At 44.1% G+C, this 24,873-nt stretch overlaps 2 protein-coding genes across 6 annotated transcripts in view; one reads left to right on the top strand and one right to left on the bottom strand.

Moving 5' to 3' along the window:
- The window catches only part of TTLL10 (tubulin tyrosine ligase like 10), a 351,255-nt gene that overhangs the window by 309,889 nt on the left and 16,493 nt on the right, over positions 1-24,873 (top strand). For 4 of the 5 annotated variants that reach the window (XM_033921190.1, XM_033921191.1, XM_033921192.1 and 1 more), the window contains 2 exons: positions 9,313-9,453; positions 12,991-13,107. In XM_033921190.1, coding sequence (XP_033777081.1) covers positions 9,313-9,453; positions 12,991-13,107 — 258 coding nt within the window. The remainder of the gene's footprint in view (positions 1-9,312; positions 9,454-12,990; positions 13,108-24,873) is intronic. The other variant, XM_033921189.1, reaches the window with a different exon arrangement.
- LOC117348756 (lutropin subunit beta-like) lies at positions 19,839-24,284 on the bottom strand. The gene is made up of 3 exons (XM_033921193.1): positions 24,249-24,284; positions 23,933-24,118; positions 19,839-20,147 (listed from the first exon to the last, which is right to left on the bottom strand). Exons 1-3 carry the CDS (start codon positions 24,261-24,263, stop codon positions 19,917-19,919), a joined length of 432 nt encoding a protein of 143 aa, XP_033777084.1. The 5' UTR covers positions 24,264-24,284; the 3' UTR covers positions 19,839-19,916.

Here is a 24,873-nt window from a genome sequence, read left to right as displayed (position 1 = left end):
CAGCCTCTTTTAAATGTTAAAGGAAAAGACCCCTAAGCTTTGTTGGAGTGTCATTGCTGGAGCCTGAGAAAAGTCTAATTATAACAAATCAGCTCCGTGGTTCAGAAATGTTTCTACCGTTTACGTATGATACGTTCACTCACCAAGCTGCTTGACCCTTCTTCGTTAAACACCCATATCCATTCGTTAGTAATCTCTTGTCTGGACTATATAGTAATGCCCTAAAGAAATCAGGCACTTACAAATTGTCCAGAATACTTCCATAAAAATCCGTGAAAATTTGACCATGTCACCCCTCTACCGATTAAAGCTCATTGGTTACCCATTGAACATTGAATAATATACAAGATTATGTTATTGACCTTCAAAACTAGAGTCGCTGGCCAGCCAGAATTTATTAATAGACTCACACTTTTCCACATTCTTCCCAACGTTCTCGCCGATCTTCTAACCAAAACCTGCTTTCAATTCCCTCACTAAGGCACATTAATACCATGAGAACTAATATCTTTTCTGTCACTGCCCCCTCGCTTTGGAACTCATCCCCAAATCACTTAAGAGAGATTCCATTCTTAGACAATTTCAAAACCAGCCTAAAAAACATTCCTGTTCAAAGATGCTTTTGAATCTTGATCGTCCTTTTAAGGATGTTTTACGTTTATGCTAGACTTGCCTTCTGGCCAGTCTCTCCGTCTTTCCCTGCCTTTCGTTTTTCCCGTTTTTGTTCTTTTCTATCCAAATTTTGTAGTTCTTCCCCTTCTCCTCGAATACCAGTCAGTCATCGTTTTTATTAATTGCTTCATGTTTATCTGTTGCAGGTTTTCTCATATTCCCCTTTTTTGTTTTTCTCTGTATTTTTAAACTTTGTAAAACTGCCTTGAATATTGTTAAGGTAGGATATCAAATTTTAACTTGTGCATGCAGTCCACATATTCTGAATATTACACATGTGTTAGGCTGAGCAGCAACTAAGGAGATCCAGGTACAAAAGCTCCTCCATATAACCTAAAAGCAAACAAATGACAGCTGCTTATTACTAACATTAATTACTGTGAAACCCAGGGGAATGGGGGATGTACCTGAGCAGGTGCCAGAATCCAACCCTCTTCTGCCCACACTGATTCCTTCTTTCTTTCTTTCCTTGTGTAATTATTTGCAGTGACTAAGGAAGAAAGATGCAAGATAGGTCCAAGGTCAAATAACCTTCTCATTACAGTTTGGGCCATCAATATTGTTTTCAAAATAGAAAAAGAGGTACCATTTTGGGCTGGCAAGGGTTTCATTGGAAAAAGATAAGACAGTTCTGATGACTGTTCGCTCAGGGTTTCCACAGCTGGTATCAAGCTGGTTGCAGATGTCCGGGTCTCGCTGCCTCTTGTCAGGTAGAACAGACTTTTCAGGGTATGCTGTGCAGTCTGCAGTTTGTCTTTATATAGTAGGTCCTCAAACCCAATTGGTTGGGGGTTTGAGGTGAATGAGACAGGAAAGTCCATTAGTCAACAATTTGAATTTTGGCGGGAAAGTCAGTTGGTCACAAATTTGTATTTTGTTGGGAAAATCAGTCGATCTCTTTTTCCCCATAGAATGGAAAAGTCTCTGGTGAGTTTGAAGATGTTTTATGCCATGAAGCTGGGTCATATGTTCTTTCAGGATTTCCACAGCTGGCACCATGCTTGTTGCAGGTTTCTGAGTCTCGCTGCCTCTCGTCAGGTAGAACAGACTTTTCAGGGTATGCTATGCAGTCTGCAGTTTGTCTTTATATAGTAGGTCCTCAAACCCAATTGGTTGGGGGTTTGAGGTGAATGAGACAGGAAAGTCCATTAGTCAACAATTTGAATTTTGGCGGGAAAGTCAGTTGGTCACAAATTTGTATTTTGGTGGGAAAATCAGTCGGTCTCTTTTTCCCCATAGAATGGAAAAGTCTCTGGTGAGTTTGAAGATGTTTTATGCCATGAAGCTGGGTCATATGTTCTTTCAGGATTTCCACAGCTGGCACCATGCTTGTTGCAGGTTTCTGAGTCTCGCTGCCTCTCGTCAGGTAGAACAGACTTTTCAGGGTATGCTATGCAGTCTGCAGTTTGTCTTTATATAGTAGGTCCTCAAACCCAATTGGTTGGGGGTTTGAGGTGAATGAGACAGGAAAGTCCATTAGTCAACAATTTGAATTTTGGCGGGAAAGTCAGTTGGTCACAAATTTGTATTTTGGTGGGAAAATCAGTCGGTCTCTTTTTCCCCATAGAATGGAAAAGTCTCTGGTGAGTTTGAAGATGTTTTATGCCATGAAGCTGGGTCATATGTTCTTTCAGGATTTCCACAGCTGGCACCATGCTTGTTGCAGGTTTCTGAGTCTCGCTGCCTCTCGTCAGGTAGAACCGACTTTTCAGACATCATGCTGTGGCTTTCTTCAGGTTATGCTGTGAAGTCTGCATTTTGTCTTTATTTAGTAGGTCCTCAGCCCGATTGGTTGGGGCTTGAGGTGAATGAGGCAGCGAAACCCGGAAACTTGTCATTTTGAATTTGCAAATTCATACAAATCAGCTATTAACAATGCTAAGAGGGAATATTACTTCTTTTTTTTTAAATATTCTTTATTCATTTTCAAAATTACATTAAGTGTAAAATATATTCATTCACAGTAACAATAAATATATCACTTATAAACAATCATTGGTACATTATATAAATTTTTATCCCTTCCCCTTTCCCATCCCTCCCATCCATATCTTCCATTATTATATAATATATGTAATAAGAAAAATACCCCCTCCCTATATCCTGAACTGATAATTAAAAGGGAAATAATTTTACTTAATCCTTACAATATTTTGTTAATGGTTTCCACACATCCTGAATATTACTCTAAGCTTATTGATCGACCATCTGATTCCTCCAGACTCTAAGTTGCGTAAATCTCTTACAGGCTCATTAATTTCTGTTAACTAATTATTTTAATTTATGCACTTATGATTTGAAGACTTACTTATTGGACAAAATCACAATTTTGCAAAACCAATTGTCTACAAGTTTAGTTAATTGTAGTATCATAGCATCTCAAAATTTGATGATTTTATCAGGAGTATCCCACTCTTCTTCAATTTACCTCTCCTTCTATTCTAACTCTTGAGAAACTTCTAAAATCAATGAGGGTCATCCACCACATTGCAAAAGGATCCTGTCCCTACTTATTTAATTAGGAGGTTTCATTCTAAGTTGATTCTTTTTCCTCATAGGATGATATCTCTGAGCTTAGACATGGGTTCTGTACCCAGTGCTTAGAAAGCTGCATGTACGATAATGCCAGAAGTTAAAAAAAAACTGCTACTTGGAATATTATGTTGCTTATGAACTATCATTGATTATCTAACCTTCTCTTTATATCACAGTTTGTGGTGAAAATTATTATATCATAATTAGAAAAATTTATTGAGAAAAAATGGTTTTCATTTACATCAAATAGGATTTAGGAAACATCATAGCACAGCGATGGCTATTATTGTTTTATAGTATATCCAAACCAACATAGATCAATATAACAACTACCATGTTTCCCCGAAAATAAAACACTGTCTTATATTAATTTTGGGCCCAAAAAAGGCCCTAGGTCTTACTTTCGGGGTAGGTCTTCTTTTTTTCATGTACAATGATCATCTCTCCCTTCCTCTCCTCCACCCCAATTCTTCCTATTTCTTTCTCTCCCCCGCATGTGCAGCATCTTTCCTCCCCTCTCACCCATCCCCTTGTGCAGTATCTTTCTAGCCCTCCCTCCCATCCTTTGTGCAACAGAACCTTTGCAGCTTCTATCCCTCCCTCCGCCCCGCCCCCCCCTGCCAACCCTTCCATCTCTCCCGCCGACCAAAATGCTGTACCTTGTAACAAACAGCAACGTCGCAGCAATCTAGACAGGCTGCTTTGCGGCCTTCTCCTACCCGGGCGTGTGTGCCGTGTTGCTGATGACATCATCAGTAATGCGGTAGAGGAACGCCCAGGCAGGCGAAGGCACTTTAGATCCCCAAATGTTACTATGGGCGTGGCTAATGCCAGAAGTGGCATTAGTAGAGTTACCATATGGCTCTAGAAAAAGGAGGACGGATTGAGACATCCGGGTTGTTCTTCCATCGCTTTCAATGGAAGTAAAACCCAGATGTCTCAGTCTGCCCTCCTTACTTCCATCGCTTTCAATGGAAGCAAAACCCGGATGTCTTAATCCGTCCTCTTTTTTTCTGGAGCCATACGGTAACCCTGGGTGTTAGGCAGCCTAAAGCGCCTACGTAGGCTTGATTCACAACAGTGCTAGGTGCCGGAAATGTAGGCCCTAAAAACCTGGGCCTACATTTCCAGTGCCTATCTTTCACAGAGGCGCATTCTTTTTCGGGCGCCATTACGTGATTGACACAGGATTGGTGGCCGCTTTTTAGGTGGCCACCGATATCAGCACGCTGTAGGGTATCCAGGCCTTACTAGCCTTCTTAAATCAGGCACCCTATTATAAATTTACCTTCCTAGGGAGTAGCTTTGTAAGAGGATGTCTATGTAGAAAGTCCATAAAGGTGCTTCTTTTTATAAAGGTAAAACCAAAAAAAACTCTGTGGAGTGACGATGTTCCCAAATGGACTTTATTTGAAAGTATCAAAGTTCCAAAGGTACACTAAAATCATCCACATAAAATAATTCCATCCACATAAAAATGAATCATCCACATAAGAGCCTTAAAGGACCTAGTCCGCTAGGGATACAGGGCCCAACACGGTCCACGTTTCGACAAAAAGTCTTCTTCAGGGGTCCAATTGTGTGGTGAACCGGAAGTGGATGATTTTAGTGTACCTTTGGAACTTTGATACTTTCAAATAAAGTCCATTTGGGAACATCGTCACTCCACAGAGTTGTTGGTTTTTTTTCTCTGGATTTTCTTCTTTGTGGATATTTTGGGGTCAATTCCTTTTGTTTTTTTTCTTTTTATAAAGGTAACATAGGCATCTCGTCACCATATATACATATGTGAATGTCTTTGGTTCTGCAGGTTTGTAAGAGTTATTTTCTGCAAATCACAGCCACTTTACACTTGGAAAATGTTTGATAAACTTACCCCTTTAGGGCTGTAAATAGTACAAGCCTACGTTCCCCTGTGAGAGTACCATAGAATTTTCCATAGGAAAGTGTGTGCACACTTCTCTTTAAAAATGTTTTGTGTGCTTATTGGCATGCATGCATATCTTTTTCTGGGTTTTTGCATATATCCGAGGCATGTTTTCATTGGGAGTCATGTATGTATAAACCTGGCCCCAGGCTATACATGCATAAAGGATGCTCAGTCTTCAAAGGGCTTATTTCTGTGCTTTATACAGCAAAATGTTAGAGTCTATCCAGATTGGTGCAGAGAAAAGCAGGGGGCTCTGACAACAATACAATATACTGCTGCCTTGTTTTTCTCACAGCTGGGTTACAGATCTTTGCAATGTAGCTGGGCTCTTGCATAAGGCTGCAGGAGGGGAAGACTCTCACCTGGGGAAACATGCTGTCCCTGCTTTGGATTTGTAATATCACCTGGCAGGTGATTTTGAGCCGACTCTGGGACTAATTAAGTGGTAAAATGAACTCTTCCAAACCCTCCCTCTCAGTGCTGAGAATGGTTGTTTGCCAGAAGCAAGTGTTATTACAGTCTCCCTGCAAAGAATTAATTCCTTGTGGTATTCTGAAGTGCTCAGACATAGATGATAACACGTTTACACCAGACCAGGTGGCAGCTGGGAGACTGGGAAACGGTGAAAATGAAAAGACACGAGAGAAAGGGACCCCCCCCCCCCCCGCCACACCCATGCACCTTTAATAAATTTAATGCTGCTTACTGATTACAGATAGATATAAAGATTGAGAAAGAGAAATACAATAGATGGATGGGTCTATGGTTAGAACAAATTACCGTAGATATGGAATTTATCAAGCCTCTGTAATAAGATGATCTGTGGCTTTCTCCAGATCTGTGCCTTTATCAATTGGCTACACAGCGCTGGATTTATGTGCATTGTGGCCCCTAAGCTGTCACAAACAGAAAAACGAGAAAAATGAACCCTACCAAAACAGATTTAAACAGACTACAGACACTGGCATAATATAGAGTTGCGACAGCTTTTACCGCTTTCCCATGTGTTCCGATACTAGATACGTATAATGTTTAATGTAGAGACATGGCTAAAAGGCAATTCTGATCCACTGACCCTTGAAATCTGCCCTACGGGATATAAAATAATACAATTGAATAGGTCAAAGAAAGGAGGAGGAAGTGTAGCGATCATTTATAAATACATTATGGAAATTGAAAAAGTTTGTTTCCTGTGTGAACAAGATATAGCGCTTCTGTTCTGCAGATTTTTAAAAAAAGAGCTTGCAAAATAACCTACTGGCCTCTTACTATGCTATAGACCCCCAGGCCCCTGGTCAAAATGTGCTTCAAAAGATACATGATTTCATATCGAGTGCTGCATACGAATATAAGGAAATTCTTCACTCAGAGAGTGGTAGAGAACTGGAACGCTCTTCCATAGTCTGTCAAAGGGGAAAACACCCTCCAGGGATTCAAGACAAAGTTAGACAAGTTCCTGCTGAACCAGAACATACGCAGGTAGGGCTAGTCTCAGTTAGGGCTCTGGTCTTTGACTAGAGGGCCACCATGTGATCGGACTGCTGGTCACCATGGACCACTGGTCTGACCCAGCAGCGGCAATTCTTATGTACTATTAATTGGAGGCCTTAATTTACCTCTAGAAAATAAAGCAAATGATAATACAGTTGATGTAGGGTCCATTAGGTTTTAACACGGTTGATGTGGATATTTTTCTTAACATTGAATGAAGAAATAAAGGAAGGTCAAGAACGTTGTGTTTCGTCCACAGTTTGTTTTGATGTTGGACAACTTAAAAAACCTTGACAACCTCAACTTTTTTTTTTTTTTTTTTAATTATTTATTTATAAGATTTTCCATTTTAATACAAACATTACATTATACAATGCAAAAGATCCAGAAAGGAAATAAACTTCCAAAACAGTAGTAGTAACACAATCAACTAATCAAGGTCACGGCATTAGATTCCCAAATTACAGCCAGCTGGCAAGTCATACATTACTAGGCATGGTTACCATTTTCTCTTTTGATCCAATAAATTCCAAAAGTTGTTTGGGCTCAAAGAAAAGAAAATTCTTATCTTGAAAAGATACATAACACTTTGCAGGAAATTTAACAAGAAAAGTAGCCCCCAGAGCCAGGGTCCTTGACCTCAAGGACAAGAACTCCTTCCTACGTCTCTGGGTCATCTGAGCTAAATCTGGAAAAACTCGGACATTAGAACCCAAAAACTTATCATTTATATGTCGAAAATACATACGAAGAATAAATTCCCTGTCACTCTCCAAGGCTAAAGTCAACAACATGGTAGTTCTTTGAGTGACAACCTCAAGGGAATTTTCCAGAAATGAAGACAAATTCAAATCCACTACTTTATCCACTGGGGTTTCTATAGGTGTGGATTCCCCTTGTGTTGTCTTTAAATTCAAGTAGTAAGCTCTAACAATTGGAGGTAAGTTTTCTGATGGAATAGCTAAAGTCTCTCGGAAATATTTCCTAGCCATCTCAACTGGTGAAATAATAGGACACTTAGGAAAATTCAAAAATCTTAAATTATTTTTCCTCAGTTGGTTTTCGAAATTTTCCATCTTACGGGAAACATAAGATCTCTCCTTAACCAATTCCACTTGAACCTTCTTTACTTCATTCAAATTATTTTCCTGTTTCTCCAACCTTTCATTAACATTAGTAAGAAGCACCCCTTGTTGCTCCACCTTGGAGAAAACAGTTCCATAATCTGTTTTAATTGTAGATAAAGTCAATTTGAGATTGGAATCCATGACTGATATGGCCTGCCATAGCGCCTCCATGTCTATCTTATCTGGTTTCTTCATCTCCCCAAAACTGATAGTATTCCTCCCGAGGCACCTCTCACCTCTTCTTCCAAAGTGCAGGGGATTTCTTGATGGCTCCCTTCTCCTCCTTCCATTGAAAGGCTTGATAGGGATGTCCCTCCAATGCTGGAATCACTCTCTCCCTCTCGGGACTGTCGGGTTCCAAGCAGTCCCTGCACTTGTGCACTTCCGGGCTGGGGAGGAACCAGCCTCTGGTCCGGACTCAAAGTAGTCCGACTCTCTGCGCTGAGGTTCGCCGAAAGATCCGGATTCCCTCCCGAAGTAACTGGGGTCACCTCACCCATGCGAGCAAAAGCGCTCGTTATGGTAGACTGAATCAGCCGTTGAAGGGGTTCAGCCGCCGGAGGAACAACGCGGGAGACTCCCTTCCTCTTCCCCATGTCGCCACCGGAGAAGAGACACCAACGCAGATTCAGGTACAAACGAGCAGAGAGAGCTCGCTCAGGCGTCTGCTCCCGACGCCATCTTGATGCTCAATTTTTTAGACACCACAGACAACCCCACCCACGAAAAAGGCTACTCTCTGGACATAGTTACAGCGAACGTACAAAACCTACTCTCCATTAATGAAAAGTCACCTCTAATCTGACCAGACCACTATCTATGCAAATTCACACTAAAATATAGACCAACACAGACAAATACAGGTTATAAAGAAACACTAATTAAATCCAGAGGAAAAATTGATCCCCAAATGTTTTGGGAAAGGATGGAAACATCCCTACAAAAAAAATTGACCCAAACCCAGACTTAAATTGCATGCATGAATAAAATCAATGAAAATCACACTCAATGACATAAAATAAAAGTTCCACTAAACTAAACTAAGCCTTAGGTTTATATACCGCATCTTCTCCACTGAAGTGGAGCTCGACACGGTTTACAGAGTTTAAAAAAATATGGGAAGAGAGAAGAGAAAGAGTTTACAAAGCATAAAAAGAGGGGATGTAATCAGGAGAAGAGATTATTGTATGTTAGAGAAAAGCCAGGTTTTCAGTTGTTTTCGGAATAGTTGGAGGGAGTCCAGGTTCCGCAGCTGGACAGTGAGGTCGTTCCAGAGGCCGGTGATTTTGGAGAGGAGGGATCTACCCAGTTTACCTGCGTGGAGGATGCCGTGTAGAGAGGGGAAGGATAGTTTATGTCTGTGGGCAGATCTGGTGGTAGATTTACCTTTGTAAACCGCCTAGAAGTCTGATTAGGCGGTATGAGAAATTTTAATGAAACTTGAAACTTTAGTCCCACTTGTTTCTCAATTAATTACCTTTCTCAACCAGTTTCCCCAGTAGAGAATCGCTGCCAATGAACTAATTGCCTTTTTTTTCCCCCCTCCAACCTTTCTAGTACATGCAGAAGAAGCATCCACAGTACAAAGAGCTGAAAGAAGACACAGTATGGAGCATGGAGCGCTTCAACACTTATCTGAATGAGAAATTTGTGGCGACGATGGGTCTCCCTGAGGACTGGGTCTTGACTGTATTCACAGTGAGTACATGCAAGCGTGTATATGAGTCCGTGTGTGCGCGCAGTTCTAATTGGGAAGTGGAGGAGGATCTCGGCAGATTTTACCTCCTCTCCAGAGAGGAGCAGTGAAGCCCAACTCTCTTCCGAGCAGTACAACAACGCTATGCCATTAGCACGGCCATGGTAACGGCATCCCATGAGTTTTTACTTTCCAACCAAGGTATTTTGGTTTTGTAAACATTCCCAGTGTGATTCCCAGGGAGTTCTTCCTTTGGCAGTTTTTTTTTACAGCTGTGTCTTGTTGGACTAATAATCTCAATGGCTTTCTGCAAGTGAACACAACATGGAAGCTGACTTAGATATTTAAAAGAGAAATGCACAAGGCCAGGCAGGTATCTCTAGCTAGTTTGGTGCTGAATGCTTTGGTGAGATAGATCAGACCTACCAAGTCTCCTGCTTTTTTTTTTTAGTTTTATTTAATCAGTTTGCATAGACAAAGATACACACTATACATTACAAAGAATTAACATGTTCCCCTTTACAAAGGCAGGAGGAAATAACAAGCAAAAGCAGCATATCAGCAGATAAATAGAAACATGTGATGCTTCTAAAGCAGGGGTCTCAAAGTCCCTCTTTGAGGGCCGCAATCCAGTCGGGTTTTCAGGATTTCCCCAATGAATATGCATGAAATCTATGTGCGTGCACTGCTTTCAATGCATATTCATTAGGGAAATCCTGAAAACCCGACTGGATTGGGGCCCTCAAGGAGGGACTTTGAGATCCCTGTTCTAAAGTAACATAAGAAGAAAACAAATTCAAACCAACAAAACCCCAAACCCTGATCATCATTTACCCCATGTAACCAGCCCTGCTAGAACGTAATCTAATATAATAAAATGCTAGCCGCGCATGCGCACTCCCTCCTGCTCCGTTTTCCGTGCGCTGTAGGGCCCCGCAGGTAGGAGTGCGCATGCGCGGCTACTGTTTTATTATATTACATATTGGCTGCTGGTAGGGGCTAGAGTGATGCTGAATCTAAAGGAATTGCTTGGAATGGCATGGAATGGGTTCTGTTTAGGGTTGGTTTTCGTCCTGTTGTTCGGTCTGGCCTGCTCCCTGCTCGCCTTGCCATATTGTATTGCTTCGGCTTTTGCACAGGGAAGTAGGAGGGAGGGAAAAATGCTGCTACACAGGGAAATGGAGGGGGAGGAAATGCTGCTTCGGCTTCTGCACAGGGAAGTGGGGGGGGGAAGGGAAAAAAATGCTATTGCACAGGGAGAGGCAATACTGCAGCTGCTGCATAGGGAAGTAGGGAGGGAGACAAAAAGAAAGGAAGAAAGACACAGGGGCAGGGAGAGAGACAGACAGCCAAAGGGGGCCAGGGAGTGAGACAGAAAGAAAGAAAGACAGCCGGAGGGAGAGAGACAGAAAAAAAAAAAAGACAGGGGTAGGGAGAGAGACAGAAAGAAAGGTAGACATATATTCTAGCACCCGTTAATATAATGGGCTTAAAGACTAGTATAGTATAAATATCAGCAAATCTCAAACAGAAATCAATGCACCTCAGTTCTCCAAAGTCTCCTGCTTTTTTTATTTATTCAATTTTCTATACCGTTCTCCCAGGGGAGCTCAGAACGGTTTACATGAATTTGTTCAGGGCTGTGGGTGGAATGGGGCGGGGACCATGTGGCCTATTTTTTATTTTTTAGAAACAAATCTGGTAACCCTAAGTGGAGTAGCACTCTTTCCTAAGCACACGTACATACCCTTCTCACACTGAGGGTCTTCTTCTGCCCTCCCGCTGATGAGTCGGGATCTCCTTCTGAGTTGCCTCTCTGTGCCGCGGCAGCAGAAAAGGCCTTCATAGAAGGTCATTTCCTACTGCCACTAATCCTGCTGCCATGGCATAGGGAGGCCTTTTGCTTTTGGCTGCCAATTGACTATGCCGGGGCAGAGTGAGGGTGGGTTGAGATGAGCAATGGGTGGATCAGAGCAGAGTGATGGGTGGGTGAGGTTAGGCTGGGGGGGCCAACCTTGAATCTCTCACTGAGTGGGTTGACCCCCTTGGCAGCTCTAGAAGGTGATAGGTACAAACAAGATCCCTTAGGTTGATAAAAACAAGCTGATCCAGTCTTGGTTTGTCCCCGCTGTGGGGGTCATTCTATAACTGGGAACCTTCATTTTAATGCCCTAAGGCCATGGAACCTAGGCTCCCAGGCTTCATTATAGAGCAGTAGCATAACCCAGTTTGGCTATGCTAGATTTACAGCAGCCATCAAAGTGGCATAAGCACAGGCACCTAAATGGGGCAGGGATGTACATCACTTGCAGTATTCTGTAAGTTACGTATATAAGTGGGAGCCCTGCCTATGTCCTGCCCATGCTCTGCCCTTGTTACGCCCTTTGCAAATGTGCACTATGCAATTAACAATTAAATGACATACTGACATGTATGCACTTATGTATGTATGTATGTATATATACACATATGTATTAGTATTCTATACACTTATGCAAACAATGATATGTTAATCCTAGCACCTAGTTTATAGAACTGTCCCATTAATAATCCAGAAAAAATGAATTTCTTCAGGTGCTCAGACATTTGTCCCTTTCTGTCCCAGTGGGCTCACTGCAGCTTGCCCAGGGTCACAGTGACTTGCCCAGGGTCACAAGGCGCAATGGGGATTTGAACTCACAACTAGAGAATGACACGGTGGCGGTTTACCCGCGGCCAACGCATTTTAGCTGCGGGTCACCCGCCGAAAACGGGGAAGAAAACTAGCAGTCGCTGCGGCGACGGGGACAAGGCCATTCACCGCCCGCGGGGCGGTGAATGGTCTTGTCCCCCGCAGTTAGGCATGAAGGATCGCGCAGTCCCCGCAGCTCACACCCGCCCGCCCAATCGATTCCAGTGTCCAGCCAGCTCTCCCCTCTCCTCACCCTAGTCCGCAGATCCTCCTCCTCGGCGACCCGCACGCTACCAGAGAGCCGCGCACACCCGCCGCTGCTCAGCCTCGATCTTCTGCTCTGACGCAACCGGAAACAGGAAGTTGCAGCAGAGCAGAAGATCGAACACTGAGCAGCCGCACGTGTGCGGCTCCCTGGGAAAGCGCGCAGGTTGCCGAAAAAGAAAACCCACAAACCAAGGTGAGGAGAAGGGAGAGAGCCGGCCAAACACCAGGATCGACCGGGCAGGCAGGTAGTGGCCGCGGGGACCGTGCGATCGCTAGTGTTCCCGGCTCAAATTGGAAGGAGGGAGTGAAAGGAAAAAGGCTTATATGGATGCAGCGGGGACGGTGACGGGGCGGTGAATGGGATGGCAGTGGCGGTGACGGGGCGGTGAAAGGGATGGCGGTGACGGTGACGGGGCGGTGAAGGGATCGGCGGTGACGGGGCGGTGCAGAGGATGGTGGGCCGGTGACGGGGACAGATTTTTTCCCCGTGTCATTCTCTACTCACAACCTCAGGGTGCTGAGGCTGTAGCTCTAGCCACTGCGCCGCACTCTCCCCATAGTTCTAGTACTTGGCCTAATCCTGTCTTCCTTTCTCTGGCAGAAGAGAATGCAGCAAATCATGATGCAGTGTTTCCTGGCTGTGAAATCCAAGCTAGAATGCAAACTAGGTTACTTCGACCTCATTGGCTGTGATTTCCTCATCGATGAACAATTTAAGGTAGAAAGCCACACTGGTTTTATATATTGCGCTTGCCCCTCTTGGATTGTGCTTGGACAAAGGCTATGATGAAGGCCCAGCTTTGGGTTTCAGTTACAGATACAGTGGTGCCTCGCATAACGAACGCCTCGCACAACGAACGCTGCACACAACGAACTTCATGTCTTGATTCACACAACGAACTTCGTTTCACACAACGAACTTCACACAACGAACTTCGTTTCACACAACGAACTTCGTTTCACACAACAAAGTCGCCCGAGCTGCCGATGTATTGCATCCTTCCGCGCAGGCACTGCAGGCAGTCGTTAGTCACTGCGCTTAACTGCCCTCTCTCACTGTATACAGTCGTCCTTTTAAGATAAACTCAATATTTTTTATATATCATGGCTTCTAAAAAAAGCAGGAAGGTGATTTCTGTTGAAATGAAACGGGAAATAATTAGAAGGAGTGAATGTGGGGTAAAACAGTGTGACCTCGTCAAAGAGTTTGGCCTCAGCAAGACCACCATTTTCACCATTTTGACAAATTTATCTTTTTTTATGTCATCTTAGCATATTTTATGCTGCAGAACGAATTATTTTTTTTAACATGTATTGTTATGGGAAAACGCGTTTCACATAACGAACTTTTCGCATAACAAACTTGCTCCTGGAACGAATTAAGTTCGTTGTGTGAGGCACCACTGTATCTATGAATTTATCTGCCCTGTGTATTTATTTATATATTTATTTAATCGATTTTCTGTAAAGTTCTCCCAGGGGAGCTCAGAAAGGTTTACATGAATTTATTCAGGTACTGAAGCATTTTTTTCCTGTCTGTCCTGGTGGGCTCACAATCTATCTAATGTACCTGAGGCAAATGGGGGGATTAAGTGACTTGTAATCAAATCCAAAATCTCTTGTTAAAGCATGAACAACAGAGCCAGCCCAGAGACTGAGTAGTTGTGGAGGGCAGAGATAAAGAGGGGCATAATCAAAACATACATCTAAGTCCGATTTGGACATAGGGCGCTAGTTGCCCAAAGTTGGCAGCGGGGAAATGTCCTTTCTTGAAAAGTACGTCTAAAATTTTTTTTTGGGGGGGGGGCGAAAATCATCCATCTGGACATCCAGGCGTTTGATCGTCCAGACCGCCACTACGTCTATCTTTATACCACATTCTCGACCAAAAATTTGTCCACGTACCAAATGCCAAGAACAAGACCTTATGGACATGGGATGGGCCAGCATTGTGATGGACTGGCCACCCAGACATGGCAACGGAACAGTAGGGCACCTTACAAGGCACTGCTGTGAACTTCACAAAAAGGGTATCACATAAACATCTCACCAGAATTCCCTTTTAGGTTATAGTGAGCCCCCCCGAAAAACACCCCCCAAAACCCACTATACCCACCTGTCTACAACCCCAATAGCTCTTATGGCAGGTGGCACTTATATGGCAGTACAGTAAGGTTTGGGGGGAGGGTTTGATGGCCTCACATTTTCCACCATGAATGAAGTGGTTAGAGTGGTTTATGGGCCTGGATCTTTCTCTCTATGGTTCAATAGTCCACCCCCCCATGCTATTTAAGGCACCTGTATGCAGTTCCTATAGCAGGTGCTGATGTTCTGGAGACAGGTATGTACATTTGTATTCTGATATTTGTGGCAGTGTGAGGGGTCAGTGATTACTAGGGGAATGTGTTGAGGGGGGCATATTTTGTGTCTGCAGTGGTCATTTTTGAATAAATTCTGGGTACTTAGACCTGATTTTATATCATGTAACTCAAAACGTATAAGTTTCATCTGGGAAGTCTCGTAAAACATTTGATTATCCCTGCAGGACAACTAAGTCCAGGTCGGCCCATATACCGCACTAACCACTTCTCCAGAAATGCCCCTTTCAGCTCTGGGCGCACAGTGGGATTCAGAGGCCTAAAAAGTCCCTGCATACTTCCAAAAAGTCGTTTTGATTATTGGCACTGGGACGACCTGTCTTTTAGATTGTCCATGTGCTGACTCGCACATGTGTTTAAGTTTCGATTAAGAACCCGTAGCCATGGGTAGGCTGTAGCCCTTCCACTTTAAGTCAGGCCACCCAGTCAACTTCAGAGGCAGAGACCAATAAAAGGAGAACTGGAGGTGGTGTCAACATCCGCACTGCCCAGTGGCCATCCACGTTAACCTTGGGGCCCACAAAAAATTAGTCCCAGCAATGCCAGTGGTGAAGGAATGTGAGGGCTGGTGATTCTGTGGAGGCAAGATTCAGAGCCTGATGGTGGGGGAATGTCATAGTCATTGTTCAGTAGTCATATCTGGGGGCTGGATTTTGGGTCCATGACTAGGGTTACCAGATGTCCAGGAAAATCCGGACACGTCCTCTTTTTAGAGGACTATCCAGATTCCCAGGCAGACTTTTCAAAACCCGGCAGTTTGTCCGGGTTTTGGAAAGCCACGAGCTCCAGCCGTGTCTGGAGAGCCTTCAATAACATGTGTGGATGATATCATACACATTTGTGCATGCTGACGGCCCTCCAGATGCAGCCGGAGGTCAGAAAAAAAGAGAGGCGGCTTTTGGAGGCAGGTCTAGTGGCAGAACAGGGCGTGGATAGAGGCGGGGCCATGCATCCGGGTTCCTACTTCAAATATGGTAGCCCTATCTACGACTATAAGTGTGCGAGTGCGGTAGAGATTTGCTGCTTTTTTTTATATATCAAGGAATTAAAATTATTGGTATTGTTTTTTTTTTTATTATTTAATTTCCTATCCAAATTGACCACTCCCCCCCCCCCAACAAAATGCCATTTGATTTCTGATATTGTAGTGTGCACTACAGTAAAATGATAGGAAATGAAAATGAAATAAAACAAAAGCTCTATCCATTGCTGGTCCCACGTCCAAGGGCTGATACCGCAATGACTGGACTGATGTAAACAAGGAGCGAACACAAAATGCCACAAAAAAAAATGCCCCACTGGTTGTGAATGAAGGGCCCGGTGAGATTGAATTCCAACCCCAGATTTAGCTGGGCCGGGAAGCCCAAAACAAACGGCCGGATTTAACAGCAGTCGGATCTTGGCTCGTCTTTGCTTTTGGAGGCTTGTTGCTTAGCAGAAACAGGCCAATCCAGTGAAAGCGCATTGTCGCCTTAGCAAAGACGCAGCAGCGCATTCGTTCTTGCCAGGTTGGCCAAGGTTTAAGGACAATGGTCCCTTTGTACAGGAAGTGAACGGAAAGCAGGTAAATGGCAAAGACCTTGTGACTAGCCCATCTCCGATTTCAGCTCATTGTTTCCAGCACTGTTGACGAGCAGCTCCTCTCTATATAAGCCTTAAATAGAAGGGGAGCCGGAGCTCCGGTATCATGCCATTGTGCCAGTTCCTGTGCGGTTCATTAAAAGAGCTAGATCTCTCTCTGCAAATAGTGCTCACCAAAGGTACAAATCTGTTCAGTGTTTTTATTATACTGACCAGCTTATGACATGGAGTTTTAGATATTAGGATATGACGTGTGTTTTCATATGGAGCAATTTTATAACTGAGCACTTTGAGAAATCCCAAAAAGGTGCCATTGTTGGTAGGTGTTGTTTAAAGGTCTTTGTCAAAAGGAAGTTAACTGCTACATTCTGTATTAATTGAAGTCTCTTAACCCTTTCAGGACCATAAGGATCGTAGGCCAATTTTTGTGGTTTTGACGACATTTTTATGGTAAAAAGGGCTTGCAGATGCCAAAAAATTGATTTTTTTTGTGAAATATCATTATTTTTATTTTAAAAAATCACACTTCTGGCTTATGGACAGTGTGGCAAGTGAATCTTCTCGTCAATCTAGCAACGACGCTAATGAATGAATGTCGGAACCAGTTTGTTTACATAAAGGCAGTATCATATGGAATCCGTACATATCAAATTTAGAACTGTAGACTATCCCAATCAAAATTTATAGGATTTTAAAGTTATGGGACAAATATGTCCCTTGCTCCTGAAAGGGTTAATTTGCCTTTGACAAAGACCTTTAAACAACTGATTTCTGGGGCTAAAAAAAATATGGTCACGTGACTCTACTTTTAAGAGTTAAACACTGGCTATCAATTGACTACCGTGTAGTGTACAAAATTCTGACTTTAGTTTATAAAATTTGTCTTACAGGTTTACTTCAGTTTTTATCTAGCTAAATCATACCTTATGTCCCCTCACAGACTACAATTTGTTTGAACAAATTGTGAATTGTTCCTTCTGTTGTCAGGTTTATCTAAGTTGTTAAAAAAAAATGATTTTCTACGTAGTATTGTAGGACTTTGTGGAATTGTCTTCCTTTATCTTTGCGTTTGGAATCCTCATTACATAAATTTTTAAGTACAGTGGTGCCTCACACAACGAACTTAATTCGTTCCAGGAGCAAGTTTGTTATGCGAAAAGTTCGTTATGTGAAACGCGTTAAGCGCAGTGACTAACGACTGCCTGCAGTGCCTGCGCGGAAGGATGCAATACATCGGCAGCGATCGTGGAAGCTCGGGCGACTTCGTTGTGTGAAACGAAGTTCGTTGTATGAATCATGACATGAAGTTCGTTGTGTGCAGCGTTCGCTGTGCGAGGCGTTCTTTATGCGAGGCACCACTGTACCCGTATTCCTGAAAACATATTTATTTCGAAAGGCATTCAGTATTTTGCAACAGCTTAAGCCTTCACGATCAGGCACTGCAATATTGGGTCTTCACTCTCTTTTCTCTGTGATTATTATAGCTCTCTTATATTTGTAATTTCATTTTATTGGTCACCATGGAAAAGACCGCGATTTGCTGTTTTGGGCATCGACAGATGCAATACTTTGTTCCTAAACCAATTAAAACTGGTTTAGCAACGATTGCTAAATGCATGGTGAGCTTAGCGCTTATGGGCCAGAGAGTGAGCAAGAATGTGCTGTAGACCAGTGGTTTCAAACGCAAACCCTTTGCAGGGCCACATTTTGGATTTGTAGGTACTTGGAGGGCCGCAGAAAAATTAGTTAATGTCTTATTAAAGAAATGACAATTTTGCATGAGGTGAAACTCTTTATAGTTTATAAATCTTCAAACCCCCCCCCCTCCCCTTGAAGGCCTGCATGTTCCCCCCTTCTTTGCAGCATCCTCCAGCTTCCCTCCTGGCCTCCCGGTCTTAGTTTCAGCTAATTACCGCAGCCTGCAGAGAGGATTGCCGGTGCTGTAGCATTCCTTGCAGGCTGCCGTTGGCCTCTGCAGCACGTTCCCTCTGCTGCAGTCCCACCCTTCCTCTAACGTCAGGGGCAGGATCGCAGCAGAGGGAACGTGATGCTGAGGACGACGGCAGCCTGCAAGGATCGCTACAGCACCAGCAATCTTCTCTGCAGGCTGCGGTGATTATCTGAAGGTAAGAGCTGGAGGCCAGGGGTGAAGCCAGAGGATGCTGCAAAGAGCGGGCAGCACTAGTATATACAGCACTAGTACGGACCGTGGCCGCAAAATAGTACCTGACGGGCCGCTTGTGGCTCCTGGGCCGCGAGTTTGAGACCACTGCTGTAGACTAATGGTTTATTGCAGTAAGGTATAGGAACAGTAGGCATGTGCCTTGGGCCTAGATGCATAGCAGGATCCTGTACGATGTGTTCAGGATTCCGGTTAGGATTGCTGACAGTCTAGATTTTTCCAGGATTCTAAAAAGGTATAAATTAGCTGTTCAAAGTCAACAGGATGGCTACCCCTCGTGGCTCCTACAGACCAGAGGGGCCTTGCTGTCCTTATCTGCATTGTATTAAGGGTTTATATGGTGGATATTGTGTTTCAGCAAGTCCCATGACTGGGTTACAGCCATACCAAAAAAAAAAACACCACAAAACAGAGAAGGCAAAAAAGGTGTTCAAAATACATAAGGAGCAGAAGTGCAGGGGGTGGTGCAGGGAGTAATCTTGGAAAAAGAGTCTGTGACAAACAAAAAGCAGTAACAGAGAGGGAGGGGTTTTGGTACTTGATTTTAACTAGCCATGATTCTCATGAGCAGAATCAGAAGGCAAAATTTTGGACTCCCTTTGGGTGTGGCACAGGCAAGCCAGAGACGAACTGAGATATAAGACTTCCTTGTTGTGCCAAGAGGGCCTCAAGATTTCTGCGCCATCAAACTTATTTCCATCATGACTAGAGCTTCTTTTATTACAGGGAGGGGGCATACCATGCGAAAAAGCTAGGGGAGAGCCCTGAGACATTGTCATAGTCCCTTTTTATGACCGGGCCAGAGTGAGGAGCTCTTACAAGGGGCAGATCTGTTTTCTTCCAAGAGCAGGAGGACTGAGAGTACAGCGTTTACGAGGGCCTGCATGTTCCTCTATCATGGTTTCACTGAGATTTGGGACTCTGTTTAGGGTTCTAGGGTATGCCTCTACTACAGTGGGTTTGGGGTGGGGGTAGGGGGTCTGCGTAAGGTCTGTTGTGTTGCATTGACGTGGGAGGGTGAGATTTGTTGGTTTTATATGAATGCCGGCATGCTCCGATTCCATACTTAGTACAAAATGGCCGGCTGCTTCTTGTAGATGCTTATGGTGCCCGTACAGAAAGGAAAGATGTTTTATTAAAATTCATAATTTACAGACAAAGACAGTAATAAATAATGACAGAGCAGGGAGTAAGTAAAGGACAAAAAAAGTGGGTGTAGCTTTCCCCTTTCCCGGCCTCTCATAGTGTATGTGACATGATGGCACTGACTAGTCAAGAATTGCTTTAATAAGGCACATTCAAGGTCACACTGCACGCTTTTTCCAGCTTATCGTTACAACGCGTTTTTCAAACAGGCACCTCGCACTTGACACTTGTCCACGCCAGCTAGCGGAAGAGGGTTTTGGTGGAGCAGAAGTCGGGCCCGAGGCTTCGAAAGCTACAGTCGGTATATTCCGTCTTGCACATGCTGCATTCACAGCTCACCGCCACAGGATACGTATAGAAGGGATCAACATCTGGAGGGCAGCTCGGTAGCCTAATGCTTTCGTAGCGAATTTCCTGATAGGTGCAGATACGCTGATTCATAGGGGACAGCACGCTCTTGAACACCTTATCCTGCCGGAGAGAGAGAAAGACAAGAGAGGAGTCAGACGTGGGAACTTCATCTCGGCACATATTACCTCACATTAGAGAATGACACGGGGACAAATTTGTCACCGCGGGAACTCAATTTCCCGTCCCGTCCCCACGAGTTCTAGCCCTGTCCCTGCATCATTCCTGCAAACTCTGTCCTCATCTGCACAATCCATGAACTCTTCCAAAAGCGTAAGTTTTTGAGGCTTGTGCAGTTAAAGCAGAGCGTGCAGGAATGGGGCAGGGACGGGGCAAAACTCACGGGGACGGAATGGGGGGAAATTGAGTTCCCATGTCATTCTCTACCTTCACATATAACATGTCTAAAAAAAAAATAAAAACCACCCTCCATAACAAAAGTGTAGTTACTTACCTGTAACGTAGGTTCTCCGTGGACAGCAGGATAGTCAGCCACATATGGGTGTTGTCCCAACAGCTCCCAATTTGCGGATAAGCTCTCCAATAGCTCAGAGATATTTTTTTTTTCTCTCTGAGCATGTGCAATGCCCGTGCCCCACTAGGCATGCCTGAGCCCTACCCATTTCCCCCTGCTTCCCCCTAATCCCCAGTCTTTAGTCTCCACCCGTTCCCATCGGTCAGATTTTCTACAGCTCTCCATTACAACTTTTCTACCATCAAGACTTTTTCTACTTACCATCTTGAAGATGCCAGAAACATCAAATCATTCCTGCAAACTCTGTCCTCATCTGCACAATCCATGAACTCTTCCAAAAGCGTAAGTTTTCGAGGCTTGTGCAGTTAAAGCAGAGCGTGCAGGAATGGGGCAGGGACGGGAGCAAAATTCACGGGGACGGAATGGGGGAAATTGAGTTCCCATGTCATTCTCTACCTTCACATAAAAAAAAACCCAAAACACCCTCCATAACAAACCTAGAATTAAACTCCATCCTATACCCCCTACAACTCAACCTAAAACTGCTGGGAATAATAATAGACAAAGGCTGCACCATGCAACTTCAAATCAGCAAAACGATCCAGAAAGCATTCGCAACCATGAGCAACCTAAGAAAAATCAGAAAATACTTCGACAAAGAACAATTCAGACTCATTTTCCAAGCGCTAATCCTGGGTCTCCTGGACTACTGTAACAGTCTATACCTGTCATGCCCCGCCTATACCTTAAAACAATTGCAAACGGCGTAAAACACAGCTCTCAGATTGATATACTCATTGAAAAAATACGATCACATTACCACTGCTTACCAAGACTCACACTGGCTCCCAATACAAGCACGCATACAATATAAATTATTTTGTACCCTCTTCAGAGCCCTAAACAAACACCTGATCAGAAATAACACATCAAGACCAAGGAGAACACAGGCTCTCTTTACCCATCCCCCAGCAAAAGGCATACAAAGCAAAAAACTCTATGACAAACTACTAGCCACCAGAGCAGCAAAAAATAGACTGCTTGGCAGTCTTAAATATAAAAACATAAAAGCCACATAAAATCCAAATAGTTAAGAGGCTACAAACAAGCAGCAAAGCTGTACTTGGATTTTATGTGATTTTTTATGTTTTTATATTTAAGACCGCCAAGGACCCCATAAGACCCCTGAGGAAGGCATTTTTATTTTGCCAGGTCATTTTTATTGTATACATTATTTGGTTTCTATTAGAGAGATGCACAGGGACAGAAATCCCACCCATCCCCGCCCGTCCCCATCAGGATCCTCTCCGTCCCCACCCGTCCCCGTCAGGATCCTCTCCGTCCCCACCAGGATCCTCATCCCCAACCGTCCCCGCAAGGAATTACCTCCATCCCCGCCCGTCCCAATAAAAAGCAGCAATTACTTCTGATAGGGTCATCAATTCCACAGTTTCTTTTGCTGTTTTCCTTGTGGAATCTCTTTGGTGGAACCCTTTTTTTGTTTTCTGTTCAGGTAATTAACTTATAAACCCCCCTCTTTTACTAAGGCTGATGTGTCCATTATATTATATAGACGAACCCTTCTTCCAAAGCCTTCCATCCCCGTGGAAGTCCCGTTGGCTAGAGGGGGGTCCCCGTGGGAGTCCCGTGGGCCAGAGGGGGGTCCCCGTGGGAGTCCCGTGGATTATGGGGGGATTCCCGTTCCCGTGCAGACCTCTAGTTTCTATCCTGTGGGTCACTTGTGATTGAATCCACCCTTTGTGGATTGTTTTTAAGATGATTGTTTTTAAGTTATTTGGACGCTTATTAAACTACAAACTGGTTCATCCGATCTTCTGTTCCACAACCTTTTTGCTATCGCCACTACACCACACTCTCCTCCAAATACCCCTGTTACTTACAGAAATGGAAGACTGCTATATGGGACCCCTGCTGGGACATACTGCATGCAACGCATAGCTATTATGCGAGATTCCTGCTGGGGTAGTCCACATACTGGATCACATGGCTATTAGGCGAGAGCCCAGCTGGACTATGTTATGTATTGAAACATACGTCTATTAGGCGAGAGCGCTACTGGACTATACTATGTACTGGAACACATGGCTATTAGGCGAGAGCCCAGCTGGACTATGTTATGTATTGGAACATACGTCTATTAGGCGAGAGCGCTACTGGACTATACTATGTACTGGAACACATGGCTATTAGGCGAGAGCCCAGCTGGACTATGTTATGTATTGGAACATACGTCTATTAGGTGAGAGTGCTACTGGACTATATTATGTACTGGAATGCATGGCTGTTAGGCGAGAGCCCAGCTGGACTATGTTATGTATTGGAACATACGTCTATTAGGCGAGAGCACTACTGGACTATATTATGTACTGGAATGCATGGCTGTTAGGCGAGAGCCCAGCTGGACTATGTTATGTATTGGAACATACGTCTATTAGGCGAGAGCGCTAATGGACTATACTATGTACTGGAACACATGGCTATTAGGCGAGAGCCCAGCTGGACTATGTTATGTATTGGAACATACGTCTATTAGGCGAGAGCGCTACTGGACTATACTATGTACTGGAACACATGGCTATTAGGCGAGAGCCCAGCTGGACTATGTTATGTATTGGAACATACGTCTATTAGGCGAGAGCGCTAATGGACTATACTATGTACTGGAACACATGGCTATTAGGCGAGAGCCCAGCTGGACTATGTTATGTATTGGAACATACGTCTATTAGGCGAGAGCGCTACTGGACTATATTATGTACTGGAACACATGACTATTAGGCGAGAGCCCAGCTGGACTATATTATGTATTGGAACATACGTCTATTAGGCGAGAGCGCTACTGGACTATACTATGTACTGGAACACATGGCTATTAGGCGAGAGCCCAGCTGGACTATGTTATGTATTGGAACATACGTCTATTAGGCGAGAGCGCTACTGGACTATATTATGTACTGGAACACATGACTATTAGGCGAGAGCCCAGCTGGACTATGTTATGTATTGGAACATACGTCTATTAGGCGAGAGCGCTACTGGCCTATACTATGTACTGGAACACATGGCTATTAGGCGAGAGCCCAGCTGGACTATGTTATGTATTGGAACATACGTCTATTAGGTGAGAGCGCTACTGGACTATACTATGTACTGGAACACATGACTATTAGGCGAGAGCCCAGCTGGACTATGTTATGTATTGGAACATACGTCTATTAGGCGAGAGCGCTACTGGACTATATTATGTACTGGAATGCATGGCTGTTAGGCGAGAGCCCTGCTAGGGCACACTGGAATGCACAACTGTTCCACATGGCTAGCTAGCATCGATGTTGGCAGTAATTTATCCTACCTTGGTCAGGCAGGAGCCCGAACAGATGGTGGCAACTGTAGTCACGCAGTAGGGGCAGCCATCCTTCTCGGCGGAGATGGTGGTGTTGGTTAGGTAACATGTCGGGCTACCTTGCACGGCAGACAAGACTGCAGCGAGGAAGAGCAACTGAGTGCAGACTCCAGCCGCGGCACCGTGTTTGAAGTTCTGCGAGTGGAAACAGAGGACATTGTGAGTTCTACGCTGGTCAAAGTCCTTTGCCTATCAACACACTTGCTTTTTTTTTTTTTTTTTTTTTTCATATCGGTGGATTCCTGCTCACTGAAACAAGGCTTACCTGGGAGATGTGCATGGCTGGTGTTCACAGAAGTCCTGCAACGAGCAAACTCACCTGTTTTCTCCCTTTTTATCCTGCCCTGCTCCCCTCCCAACTTTGTTCCGCTGTAGCGTATGACGCACAAATCATGGCTAGATTCAGGGTTGAGCGGCCAAGGATGCTGTGTTCTGGCACAAGGTCAGCACTGAGCTTTTTACACCCCCTTGCTGGGATTAGAAGCAATGGCGCCTCCATGAGACCTTGCTAACTCTACTAGCAGGAGCCAAGTGGAGCTGCTTAAATGTCCTTGCCTCCATTCTAATGCCGTTATTATTAATTTACCTCTTTTTTTTTTTTTCCCTCCACAGGTTTTATTTCTTATCATTTCACATTTACTTTGAATAAAAGATCATCTTTCCTGCAGGTACCTTACATTTTTGTGACTTCAAATGCAGTCATAAGCTCGGTTTTGGAAAGTGGCTAAAGTTGAGAACTGCAAGGCTCGCACACATTGTCCGGATGTGACCCCGAGCAAGGAGACAAGAGCTTCCCAAGTCATGGGACTTGCTGTGGGGGGGTGGAGTTGGGGGCATAACAGGGTGGGGTCAGGTATCCTTTTTTTTAAAGAAGAAATCTGGTGTCCCTA

The sequence above is a fragment of the Geotrypetes seraphini genome, chromosome 15, assembly GCF_902459505.1.
Source record: "Geotrypetes seraphini chromosome 15, aGeoSer1.1, whole genome shotgun sequence".
In the NCBI taxonomy this organism is placed as follows: domain Eukaryota; kingdom Metazoa; phylum Chordata; class Amphibia; order Gymnophiona; family Dermophiidae; genus Geotrypetes; species Geotrypetes seraphini.
The sequence above is the reverse complement of the archived record's forward strand: the minus strand, read 5'-3'. Positions and strand labels throughout refer to the sequence as shown.